The sequence below is a fragment of the Penicillium waksmanii genome (genome assembly GCF_028829765.1).
Source record: "Penicillium waksmanii strain IBT 27052 chromosome Unknown utg000005l:1.0-5232799.0:1.0-5237142.0, whole genome shotgun sequence".
Lineage (NCBI taxonomy): Eukaryota > Fungi > Ascomycota > Eurotiomycetes > Eurotiales > Aspergillaceae > Penicillium > Penicillium waksmanii.
In genome coordinates this window covers 5,197,511-5,210,395 of record NW_026643252.1, presented here as the reverse complement: position 1 = coordinate 5,210,395, position 12,885 = coordinate 5,197,511, and the positions used below count along the sequence as shown (strand labels likewise).

At 51.3% G+C, this 12,885-nt stretch overlaps 3 protein-coding genes across 3 annotated transcripts; all 3 read right to left on the bottom strand.

Annotated features, from left to right (window-relative positions):
* Positions 1-1,021: 1,021 nt before the first annotated feature.
* cdpNPT (putative dimethylallyl tryptophan synthase) lies at positions 1,022-2,370 on the bottom strand (the record flags this gene model as incomplete). The annotated part of the gene is made up of 3 exons (XM_057266057.1): positions 1,022-1,121; positions 1,177-2,138; positions 2,224-2,370. The coding sequence occupies 3 exons, from the start codon at positions 2,368-2,370 to the stop codon at positions 1,022-1,024; spliced, it is 1,209 nt and encodes a 402-aa protein (XP_057123777.1).
* A 496-nt stretch (positions 2,371-2,866) lies between these two features.
* Positions 2,867-4,672, bottom strand: N7481_006837 (MDR family MFS transporter; the record flags this gene model as incomplete). The annotated part of the gene is made up of 3 exons (XM_057266056.1): positions 2,867-3,526; positions 3,585-4,011; positions 4,077-4,672. The coding sequence occupies 3 exons, from the start codon at positions 4,670-4,672 to the stop codon at positions 2,867-2,869; spliced, it is 1,683 nt and encodes a 560-aa protein (XP_057123776.1).
* Positions 4,673-5,474: 802 nt separating this feature from the next.
* On the bottom strand, positions 5,475-12,770 carry N7481_006836 (non-ribosomal peptide synthetase; the record flags this gene model as incomplete). Its single annotated transcript, XM_057266055.1, has 3 exons — positions 5,475-5,651; positions 5,750-12,352; positions 12,405-12,770. 3 exons carry the CDS (start codon positions 12,768-12,770, stop codon positions 5,475-5,477), a joined length of 7,146 nt encoding a protein of 2,381 aa, XP_057123775.1.
* Between the last annotated feature and the right edge of the window lie 115 nt (positions 12,771-12,885).

Here is a 12,885-nt window from a genome sequence, read left to right as displayed (position 1 = left end):
GATCTGGGTTCTGCATGTTGTTGAACTGAACCTCGAGGACGGGTATCTCAGTCCCCTCAGAGCTGCTCTGACAGAAGCCCCTTTCGAAAAGGCAGGGCTGAAGTTAGAAAATATAGATAAGATATGCAGAAACTCAATTGGTAGCTGGTAGCACCTTGAAAAGCACGGATGATGCGTGTTTGGAGTGAACGTCCTTTCCTGAACATTGAAAGGATTCCGGGAAATTGTTCTGGAATATGAACAGGGGTGTTCGAAAGAAGGAGAAGGAGCGCATGTACGGAGTACGGAGTAGGAATTTCAAAAATTTCCATCTTTGTGAGCCCTTCTCAAAGGGCGACCTCCGCCCAGGACGGGACGCGGGGTGGGACGGGTTACGGACTCGGAATGGAGATCGGGAACGGCCCGGCCCACCTGATTGGCTTGTGTTAATCTAATCTATCTCCACACAATAAACAACGTGGATTCTTCGTCATCAAGGAAAACAATACAGGCTGTATGGAGATGATTTCATTTCAAATAGCGATAGCTGCTCATTCTAGATGATTGTGGTGGGGCAGATCCCGAACATGGTCGAGTTAGGGATAGCGATTTCTATTGCCCCAAGTTCAAGTTGCTTCAGGAGGTCAGTCAACCCATCAAATATATATAGCGATATTCTGGCATCTAGTACCCACTTGGGTGCACATGTAACTATATTTTCACGGCGAATAGGCCCTCTAGAAGTTGCGAAGGATGCGATACCACCTAATCCCGTTTTATTATAGGATTCTAAAATGTCTAGTAGGTAGACAGAGATAAGATAGCCCATTAATGTTTAACTTGAAAATGACAAAAAGATCGTGATACCGATAATGGTCTTTTCTTTTAATTGCATAATTTCAGTCAACTTATTAAAAGGATAAATCCATATTTGCCAGTGTGGTTGATAAATACAGTGCTTTGTTAGGCTAAAGGGTAGGGTATATTTGGTGGTTGCACTCGCTTGCACAATCTACTCACTTAATTACCGGTTACGTTAATACTAGTGATAGTACATAGTAAGATACGGCCCCTTCTTTTTCGTGTATGAGAACGACATCCACGCCTGGTGATCAGTTGCCGTAGCCAAATCCTTGCTCGGGCTATGACACAGATCAGCAAGCCACAAAATACATCCATTTTTCGAGAACAACTTACTAGTACGACTGCAAATTCTCCCGATACACTGCCGCCTGCTCCGGCATATCATGTCGCTCAAAGAACGCCTCAAGCACCTTCGTAATCTTCAGTTCCGGGATCCCCACTAACGGGAAGTAGAATTTCGGAACAGGCAAGGGCTGATCGGGGTGCATTTCATAGTTCAGAATGAAAGGAATGATGGTATCCGGGTCCCCCGGCAGCGAAGGCCGCTCCGGCTCGTCACGCAGGCCCTCGATGATCCCGAAATCCCGCCACAGCTCGCGGAGCATCTCCAACCCTTGGTCAACTTCCGCATCGCCCGAAAGTACGCCCCCCATCGTCCAGTGCTCCTCAACCTTAGCCCACCGCATATCAAGCTCCATTAGATAGAGCTTGAAGCGCGTGGTGGCCGGGTGGACAAGGTCGCACGAGAGGAAGTACAGGTCCGTCTGAGTTTGGGTCTGCATGTGGCGCGCGATAACCCTCGAGGCAGCGGCGAAGTAGCCCTGGGGGTCAACGGAGCGGATGGCTGTAAAGCATAGGTCTGCTACGCTGCGCCCAGTCATTTGAGATTTGAGATTTGGGTAGAAGTATTCCTTAACGGTGATATCGCTCGAGGGGCTCAGGTCTAGAGCGAGCAGCGTCTGCGTGCGCCAGACAGTGTCGGCGACTTGTGCGGGGGTCATGCGCTGCTCCTCGCTGTCGGTAAGTGTGAGCTGGCCGTGGAGGTGGTGGTGGAGCTCCATGTCAATCTGGGCGGCACCCAGGGTGCGCAGCTCGGCCAGAGTGGCGTGCACGGCGTGCCGGTTGAAGGGGTCCACGCCCGTGCTGGCGATGTAGCTGGTAGGCTCGAAGGCTACACGCGTGGTGAATCCCCGACGCTGAATGTTTTGGCTCAGTTCGACAGAGCCCGTGCCTCCGAGCAGGCACTTGTAGATGCTTTGCTGGGTGGGGAAGGGCCCCAATCTGGGGATGATCATCTGTGAAAACAAGCTCAGATATCCGTATTGTTGATGGAGGCTGTAGCCCCCCCCGGGCGAGCATCTCCCCCAGCATCGGGGCTACCGCGTGCCAGTACCGGTGCTGGTCAAGGTTGGCAAATGGGATCGATTTGCTGAGTGTATAATACGGGGTCGTTGAGTTACCGATCCTCGTCAGCCCCGGCTCTGCACCCTCTTTAGGGAGGGGGTTGGCAGTTGCGGCAATTGTCATGGTGATAGATATGGTGGAGGGGAGATCAGGAGTATGTTCGATCAACCTTGCTCAGTTCGAAAGTTGACGATTTATTTTGCTCTGGTATTTTCAACTAACACTCAGAGGATAAAGCTAAGAAAGAGCAACTTGACCCATGAGTAGATTGCTCGCGTCGCCTTGCCTCACCGGGCATCCATGCATCGGTGGTATGTGGCCTGGATATGACAAAGGTATGCAAGGGACTTTCGTCTTCACGGGTACTGTTGCCAAGATGCACTACATACTAGATGCCTCCAGATGGGAGGATCGACCGGTTGCCTCTAAGGTCCGGTCAGTTCATACGATTTGTGGATTTATGATGATACATCATGGGATGCTCTCCCTGCTACGGATAATACACGCCTACAGGCTACCCGACAATCCAAGGGCCAGCTCATCCTCGAAACCCAGACTATTCACACAAAATTCCTCTTGAAATGGGACTTGTTTCCTTGCAGCGACACACGAAAACCCGCTAACTTGCATTCGCCTCGACAGGTGCGGGTTTCTCCGTCTTCTTGACCGACCTCCATTCCAAGGCAAGTGTTCCAAACACCGAAAGCGCGGCCAGCGCGACTCCCACATAGAATGCCTGTGTCACCGCTGAGTTGTAGGAATGTACGACAGTTGTGAGTTGATCTCCCTGCAACTTCTGCCGAAGCGTCGTCGTTCCCGCGGCGAGGATTTCCGCCACGCTGATGGACGGATCCGCAGCCCACATGACTCGCCTAAATTGGTTCGTGAACACACTCTGCGCTACGGAGATGAAGATCGCCCCTCCCAGTGTCTGGGCAAAGGTGACCACAGCGGTCCCCGTGGGAACGTCGCTGTCCGGGAGCACATTTTGCACCACCACAAATGGTAGTTGCTGACCAAGGCCGACTCCGATACCCGCGAGGATCTGATAACTGATCCACAGGCCAGGATCCGAGTCCGGCTCCAGAGTGCTGAGGAGTCCCGCGCCCACCGCGAGGATGGCCGACGCCAGGATCATAAAGGGATTGTAGTAACCAAAGACCATGACGGTGACTCCGGAGAGAATGGAAACAATCACGACGGCCAGGATACTCGGGAGGCTCATGAGGCCGGATTTGGTGGCCGAGGCGGATTTGATAGATTGGAACCAGATGGGAAGCTTGTGGAAACTCAGTTGACGGAATTAGGAAGACGGAAATGGATCGGAAACAGCTTACATAGTAAATGAACACGAAGTAGGCACCGTTGAGCGTCAAAGCGAACCAAGCCGACGACCAAATGTCGCGATTACGCACAATTCGTGGCGGGAGTGTGGCATCATCTCCCTGCCAGACTTGACAGCCCCCGAAGGCGAGTAGAAGCACCCCCGCGACCACAAACAGCACGATGATGCGCCAGTTGTCCCACGTGTATTTGTTACCTCCCCACTGCAGCGCCAGCAATAGACAAACAATGGCAGGCAAGAACAGGACTGTCCCAATCGGATCAAGCTTTCGAAGCAGGTGACGGAGACTGGGTCGGCTCTGAACTGGTCCAGGAGCATGAAAGAAAAATAATACGAAAAGACCCGTCACGGCACCGATGGGGAGGTTGATATAGAAACACCATCGCCACGAGATGTGATCGGTGAATGCGCCACCAAGGCTATATCCGGTCAGCGGGGCTATCGACTCAAGAGGGCGAAGGAGATAAGTCACGGATCGACTCACGGAGGACCAATAACGCTAGCAATTCCAAACATGCTACCCAGCAAGGCCGTAAACACTGGACGGCGATGTAAAGGCACCACCTGAGCGATGATTAGGAGACTGCCGGAGAAGAGACCCCCGGCACCCAGACCAGCCAGACATCGACCCAGGATGAGACCGAGAGAGTTGGGAGTCGCTCCGCAGACGGCGGACCCGATCTCGAATAGGCAGAGGGCCGAGAGGTACACCCATTTGGTTGAGTAGTAGGTATAAAACTTGCCAAAGGCCAGGGTTGTGGCGCAATTGGTGAGAAGATATGAACTCCCGTACCAACCCACGTCGTCCAGAGAGTTAAATTGGTCAGCGATACGCGGGATGGCTGTAGCAATGATGGTAACATCCTGGGGAGAGGGTGGTGTCAGTTTGGTAATCACTGGAGTTTCCGACGCTTTGTCAAGCTTTCTCACCAGGGACATGCAAAAGACGCCTAGACAGAGGGCAATAGTAAGAAATACCACCGTCGAGGCCTTTGGAAGGACTGTGCGCGACTCGGACGCTGCATCAGGTGTTTCCTTGGGTACTACTTGTGATGCGCGATCGGTGACGGTCTTCTCCATTGGCAGCGGTTTTCTCCATGAGATGGATTGGATTGGATCGCTTATCATAAGCTATGAAGATGGGAAACCCTGAGCTCTTATGACTGATGGTATGGTTTTTTTTTTTTTTTTTTTTTTGTTTGTTTTTAGGGGGGACGAAACAAACAATGGGCTGCCCAGCCATTCTTGATGCAGTACTGCGGAACCTCATCCCCGAAGACTCCACCCATTGCAGTTTCCAGAATGCAGGGGCCTTGCGAGGACTGTCGATAGGACAGAGGTGCCAGTTGTGTCCACGGGGTCTCATGTGCATGGTGGGACATATCCTAAGATAATAAACCTGCGTGATAACCCCAAGCAGGGGCTCCGCGAAATCGTTGATCCGTCCTGACGATGTTCTACGTAGTACCTAGGGAGCTGACTTCACGACAGGATCATTGCGACGAAGATGATGGCTCGGACTCTGCCTGTTGTTCAGACTAATTAATTCACTAATTTCTGAGTCTAACTACCTTGGTAGGCACACCGGGGATGGTTATTTTCTATACTTTCTCTTATCGGTGGATTGTCATGTTATAAGTACCACAAGACCATACTAGTAGTGGTCATTGGAACTCTAAAAGGATTGTCGAGGATGCAGAAATCACGAATTAAATTACTAGTACGTATACGCAAGGCTATCTGAGCAGAGCTGTGTATCAATATGGAGCGTGGCGGGCAGCCTGGCCAGCGAACAAGGATATTCTAAACAACTATCATGAAGATACTGCTTTCTGGCCCTTATATTGTTTCAAGTTGAGGCGTGGGAGAGGAATCACTATAATTAGACCCGTGAAATCTTCTGCAGCGGGTCCATCGCGTTCTGCACGATTAGGTCGAGATAGTCGAGCATTCGAGCCAGGATCTCCGACGCATACTTCTCCGAGGCGGTTGATGTCCAGTAGCGGAGTTCGAAGTCGATCTGGGACGGCGAGGTGTGAACGGCAATGCAGAAGTCGTACTAGGACACAGGGTTAGCTTTTTCATTGCACTGATGAATATTTTCTGTGCTGTGCTTTTCCAGAGCTGGGTGAATGAATGAATGGCCGCCTTACTCACTTCGGTGGGATCTTCCAGATCAAGGAGCTCGACTTGGGTGCTTATAGTACCATTGATAGTCTCGTTATCTTGGGAACTCGCTATATGTGAGTTGGTCGAGACGGTGTTTTGTACGGTCAACACAGTATTGAACAATTGCTTGTCCTCATTATTGTCCGGCTGCGCCCCAAATTTGCGGGCCATCTCGGGCATCGAGCAGTGCTGGTGCTCCGTTCGTCGTTGGATCTCCACTTGGTTCCGAGTCAAGGCCTCCAACACCGTTTCCTCGGAACCGAGGGCGAGATGACAGTACACTATATTGAAGAAGGAGCCCACGGAGTCCCAGACGTCGAGGTGGTGGTCCTCGCGGCCGGAAGTGACCGTGCCGAAGCAAACGTCGCAAGTGTTGGTGTAGTGGCTGAGAGTCTTGGCCCAGGCCAGCTGGCAAACATTGGTGATGGTGAAGCGATGAGTCCTCCAGAATGCGTTGAGCTCGTGGAACTGGGCAGGCGAGAGACGGTATCGCTGCGTGCGAGGCGAGGGGAAAGCTGAGGCTCTAGGTGTATCATCTGGAAGCTTTGGGAGGTGAGATGGCTGGGCATCCTGCAGCATGTACGACCAGTATCGCAAAGCCTTGGCCGACGATTGCAGCAGCAGCAGGTGAGTCAGGTATTGGCGATACGTGACACTGATAGAGGGCAACGTCTGCCCATCGAGGGTGAGACATAGCTCCCTCATGAGGGTAGACATGGAAAAGGCGTCGATCAGCGCCCCACCCGTCTCCAACCGCATGAACACCTCTCCGCTATCACCCTGCCCGATGAAAAGCCGATACAGAGTGGAGAGGTCCCATGACTCAACGTGTGGCAGGTTTCTCAAATCCGCAAGTGCCATCTTGCTGGATGCAAAGATCCGGTCCTTCGCGGTACCTGTACGCAGGACGACATGGTACTTCTTTGCATGGGCCTTGGGATCATCGACGAGGATTGTGCGCAGTGCCGTATGGCGCTCGACAAGCTGCTTCCAGGCATTGCTCACCTGGACCGCACTCACTGAGCCGCTGGGGAGAACCTGGAAGATCGCCGTACTCGTGTACTTGGATGCATACAGCTCCAAAATACCGTTGTGGGCGTCCGAACACGGATAGATGTCCTCGATGATGTGTGACTGTAGCAACGTCAATTGAGATCGAATCATTTCGAGATTGTGAGCGACATCGTTGAGATTGACAGAACTATTAGCCTCACTCTCCGAGTGATGCTTGGGAATCACACTATTCTGAAAAGCAGGATCCGGACACTGTTCCTGATATCTACTGGCATGAGCGCAAAGCGAAGATACCGTGTCATGGGAGAGAAATTCATGCATGGAGATGTTCATGTTTCCACGCCGACATAGGGTCAAAACTCGCATAGCACTCAAGGAATCACCACCCAGAGCGAAGAAGCTATCTTCTAACCCAATGGTTACCTCATCCACTGACAGCGCGGTTGCAAAGTTTGCGCGCACAAATTGCTCCTGGTGCGTTGTTGGTTCCGTCTTCGACCCAGCGACACCGCCCCGATGCTTTCTCAGCGTTTCCTTTTCAAGCATCGACGCAGCATGCTTAAGTTTCTTGCGGTCGATCTTTCCAGTTGGACCGAGGGGCAGGCACGACAATTCTAGTATTAACGACGGTACCATATATGGTGCCAGGTGCTGCTGAAGATGATTTAGCAGGCCGTCAGAAAGAAGTCGATTGTCTGTTGATGGCGGAAGGAATGGCATCTGGCTGCCAGAAAGAGAAGATGTCATAGCTAGCGTTCTCTTCACCGTGGTTGGATTGTAGGTGAATGCGACTAAACTGGATGTCTGGACGCTTTGAATCTCCACCAGCTCAACAATTGCTGCAAGATCGGGTCTGAAGGTTTCGGCACAACGCTCAATCTCATGCAACTCAATGCGCTGTCCGTGGAGCTTCACCTGAGTATCCTTTCTACCGACCAAAAGCAAGGATTTGTCCGAGTTCAGGATGGCAAGGTCCCCGGTTTTGTACAATCGTGAGCCCCACAGACCAGGAATCTGTTGGCTCCAGATCGGATTCAAAATGAACGCAGCTGCCGACTCTTTGGGTCGCTTGATATAGCCTCGTCCAACAAGAGGACCGCCAATCAATAACTCTCCCATCGAACCAACAGGCATAAGCTCATCGTGGTCTTCCGGGTTGACGATCCAATAGGTCGCATTCATAGAGGATCCCACATTGTTCAAAACGGAATCAGGGGCCAACTGGGCCGTCGTCGTCGCGTACATGGTGCACTCCGCCGGGCCGTATGATTGATGCAGCCGGACATGTGGGGCCCATGTTGCTAGGTCAGACACCGAGGGAGACTCACCACCAAGGATCAGTGTCTGAAGAGATGGCACCTTCTTCGGTGAGAGTGTCCGTGCCACTGAAGGCGTTAACATGGCCATATTGACCTGCAAGTCTGACATAGCCTGGGCCAGATTATTCATGCGCTGGCTTTCCGAGAGAATACAGACGCAGCCCCCAGTGGCGAGCATAAAAAAGACTTCCGCCAGGAAGATATCGAACGCTGAAGATGCGAAAAGCAAGCACCGAGACGACCTTGAAGCGCCTATAACATCTTTGTGGGCAAGGATCGTCGAGTAGACCATTCCATGTTCTATCACTACTCCTTTGGGGGTACCGGTCGATCCGGAGGTAAAGGCAACATACATCGGATCGCTAGGGCTGACCGGTGGCGGAATCCAAGAATCGCATCCTTCCCAGTCCCCCAGATGCCATGCGAAAGGGATGATTTTTCTTGTTTCTCTGATTTCGTCTTCAAACCTTTCTATCATCCCCGGCGAGCAAACGACAAACTGCGCATTTACATCATTCAGAATCCCATTCAATCGCTGTGGCGGGAAGTTCGGCTCCAATAAGACCATAGCAGCTCCCGACATCAAAACACCAAGGATCGCGACCGGAAAGAACCTCGAACGCTCCAGACAAATCCCAATGAACGTCCCAGGGCCGGATCCTGAGAGTTGAAGATGACCTGCGAGACTACGTGCCATGTTGATTAGCTCTCTGTACGCCAGGGAGCCATCCCATGCACACACAGCTTCACATTCCGGCTGCGTGACACTGAGCGCCTGGATAATGTCGATAAGGCACTTCGGTGATGGTTGATTATGAGTTTCTGCATTGATCTCTGCCACCTGCTGCCATCGTTGAGAGGCAAGCCTTTTCATATCCCCAATCATGGATTCGGCCTGCTGGATGACATGTTGCAGGTAAGTTTCAAAGTCATCGAGGAGGCCCTGGACAAGATTGGAAGTTAGGATTTCACCGTCATAGAAGGCTTTGATCTTCAGCAAGCTATCCTTCTGTTGAACCACGATTGAAAGGGGATAAGATGCAAAATTCAGGTCTTCCTCTTCATTTTCAGGTAAGTCGAGGAAGGCTGAGGATGGACTCTGAAATGAGCGGAGTCGGATCGTCAGAAGGTTTTGGAAGCTGCAAGCCCAAGCTGCGTCCGGGCTGGACTCCGCAATAGCCTCGAGGCCCGTATGCTCATATGGCATGATAGATACATCGTGCTCTTGGATTTCAGCTAACATCTGTTGAACAGATAGCTCGGGTTTCAGCTGTGTCCGGAAAGGAAATGTAGTGAACGTTGGGCCTGTGATACGATCAATCCCAGGAACCGGAGCGTTTCGACCAGTAACAGTCAGCCCGTATATGACGTCGTCGGAGTTTACTTGAGAGGATACGACTAAGGCCCATGCCAGCTTGATTTGGTTTGCAAGCTTCCACTTGACCTCAAGATTGGCTAAATCGACCCAATGGCTTCTTACAAGCCACCGAGGTCCGGTTGATAGCCGTCGGGACGAAGGTGATGGGAAAACGGGTGACTGATAACCTTTGAGCTCATTCTCCCAGAATGAATGGCTCATGTTCGAATCTGATGTCGCAAGATAATGAATGAATTGAGTGAATGCGGGCCGCAATGGTGGTGACTGGCCTTTATAGAAATAATGCAGGTCTTCGAGTAGCTGCACATACGACCATCCATCGAAGATTGCGTGGTGAATTGTGAAAATAAATAGGACAGGGGTATTGAACCGCTGAATCGTCAGTCGTGCAAGTCTGCTTCCGAAGCCCATAGGTCTTCGGTCATCGTCGGCGCATGATCCTTCCCTAAAAAGCAAAGCTTCTTTTATGACGACCTGTATCATGGTTCCATCCCTTCCCAAGACGATTCGTGTCCGTAGTATCGGATGTGCGATCCAAAGCCGCTCCCACGCGGCACTCAGCTGAGTCACGCTCGTCGAAGAAGGTATTGAGAATTGATATGTGCCGATGAAGGCTCCCGGGGCTTTAGTTGACAGCGACATTAGGCCTTCTTGCAGAGGAGTGCACGGGTAGATGTCCTCGATCTGACTCTGTGTGACCTGGCACTGGACGGCGGCAGTAGATAGAATCTCTTCAGTGTCAAGATTCTTCACAAGAGTGAAAGGTAGAATTTCAAGACTTTCTGTAGTCTCCAGGGAGAACCGAGCAATATTATGGGGGGTTTGAGAATGTATGACTTCTGCAACTGTCAGCTCCAAACCTCGACTGTGCGCACGAGCGACAAGCTCAATCGCGGCCAGCGAATTTCCTCCCAGTTCGTAGAAGTCATCATGTTTACCGATGACTTGTTCAGGACATTGTAAGACTGCAGCGAATAAAGAACGGATGAGGCCTTCTTTCAAGGAAAAATTTGGATCCAAGGCATCGTTCTCATGGCTCTTCTTATTCAAACACTCCGTTTCTGAATTGTGTGTACGTGACTGGGTGGATGCTGCTCCTAGATCTACCAATGCCCGACGATCCAGCTTGCCAGTTCGCGTCAAAGGGAACCCACTGACCCACACATATTTGGTTGGAATCATGTATGGTGGCAGGCGCTCCTGGAGCCAGCATCTCATGCCAAGAGACACAGCACGCATGACAGAATCCGCACTCACAACCTGACTCTTGCAGCTATCGGAGCACAGGTCTGTATCTGCGAATACCAGGAAGATTGTCAGAAGCTTTCCTGCGCTGCTGTCTCCTAGCTGAATCACATCAACGACTGCCGCTACATCATTCTGATACTGAGACGCAAGATTTTCAATTTCTTGCAAGTCAATGCGCTGGCCATGGATTTTGACCTCCCGGTCTTTCCGCCCAATGTATTGCAGCGTCCCATCATCCACATTATACCGAGCAAGATCTCCAGTCCTGTAGAACCGTTCATCCTCGGGGACGCCGAAGCGAGCCGCCCAACAGGGCTTGCTAATGAATGAGGTCTGGCGCGGGTAATTGAGGTATCCTCGGGCCACGATCGGTCCACTAACAATCAACTCCCCCACTGCACCCAGAGGCTCGAGTTGGTCATGATCTTGAGGATTAACAATCCAGCAGTGACTACTGTAGGAACGCCCGATGTTATTCGGGTCATTTGCCTTCACGCGAGGCTGGATTGTGGTTACCACGCTGCACTCAGCAGGGCCGTAGGCATTTAGAAGTTGAACCCTATCAGCCCATTTGCTCACATCCTTACGGGACATTGGCTCACCGACGAGTAGCAGTGACTTGACCCCCGGTACCTGATCAGGTTGAAGGAAGCGTGCAACGGATGGAGTCAATTCCAGCCAGTTAGCCTGGAGGGTGTTAATCGCGTTCGACAGGCCGTTCAGACGCTGCCCATCCGATGGTATACAAACACAGCCTCCTGCAATTAGCGTCATAAGCATTTCAAGAATACTGCTATCAAAGGCGTGAGCGGCAAACTGAAGAGCACGAGTCCGTAAATTTATATTTTGAACTGCATTCTGTGCTAGGGCATTCGCGCAGAAACACAGGTGCTCAATCACAATTCCCTTGGGCTTTCCGGTTGATCCAGATGTGAATGCAACATAAGCAGCATTGGATGAATTAACGACTGGGGTCCGATTGCGGTCTGATTCATCCACCTCAATCTCGATTCCCGGGACCGCAAATGCTTGCCGATGTACCTGGCAGCCCAGTTCATGCAGCGAACGAGAAGTGAGGATAATCATTGCCTCGACTTCGACGCAAATTTCCTCCAGACGATGCACAGGATGGGAGTGGTCCAACAGAACAAAAGCGCCACCTGCCCGCAGCACCCCCAGGATGGCAATCGCGGTCCATTGGGATTTTTCAAATAGAAGCGGCACTATAATCTCGGGACCTACTCCATGAGCCTGTAGCAAAATGCTGATTGCTAGCGATAGCTGATCTAGCTCGGCATATGTGACGGATCCATCCCAGGCACACAGAGCTTCAGCATCAGGCTGACTGTGGCAATGCTCCTGAATTAGCGTGTGGATACAGACAACCGGTCTGGACAGCGAATAAGGATCGTTCCATTGCCGAATCGTTTTCTCGCCATAGGAGCCGAGAAAGTCTACCTTGGACAACGGCAAATCGGGGGTCAGGATAATCTGCTCCAGGACCCGAACGAAACAAGTCAGTTGTGCCCAGGCTCGGCTTATTGTAAAAGATTCTTCCGAGATGCTCATGTGTATTTGAGCCGGTGATAGGCCCCAACTAAAGAGCACAACCGTATGAAAGGTTGATGGTAACTCGGAAATAATTAGTGCTTTGCTTGCCGAAGATAGTTCTATTATCACTTACGAGGGCTGTTTCACCGTCCCAGCTGATGATGATAGCAGTGGTTGCCTCATTTTCCACCAGACGCTCTGTGTGCTCCTCGGCGGCATCCTGCAGAATAATGTCGTCCTTTTCTGATATCGTCCAGGTCTCTAGATTCGGTAGCTGCGAACTTGCGGGATTGACCTTTGGATCAACAACCGAAGCCATAGGTGTCTCAATCACTCCAAATCTGCTTGTCGGCACACCCGAAATTCGGGAAAGCAGTAGTGCCCATGCCGCCTTGATCGGATGCGCTGGTGGCATAGATGTGCCACTCGCGGTCCATCTCACCACCAATTCCTCATCTAGAGGAAAAGAGATGACATGACGATCAAGATATAATTTCATGATGGGATTCCTTTGCCAAGTATGAACAAATCGGATAATTAAGAGGATCGGCAGGGCCTCTAGAAACGGAGAATATTGTACTCAACAGTGACTGAGATGGCAGTATTGTCTTCGA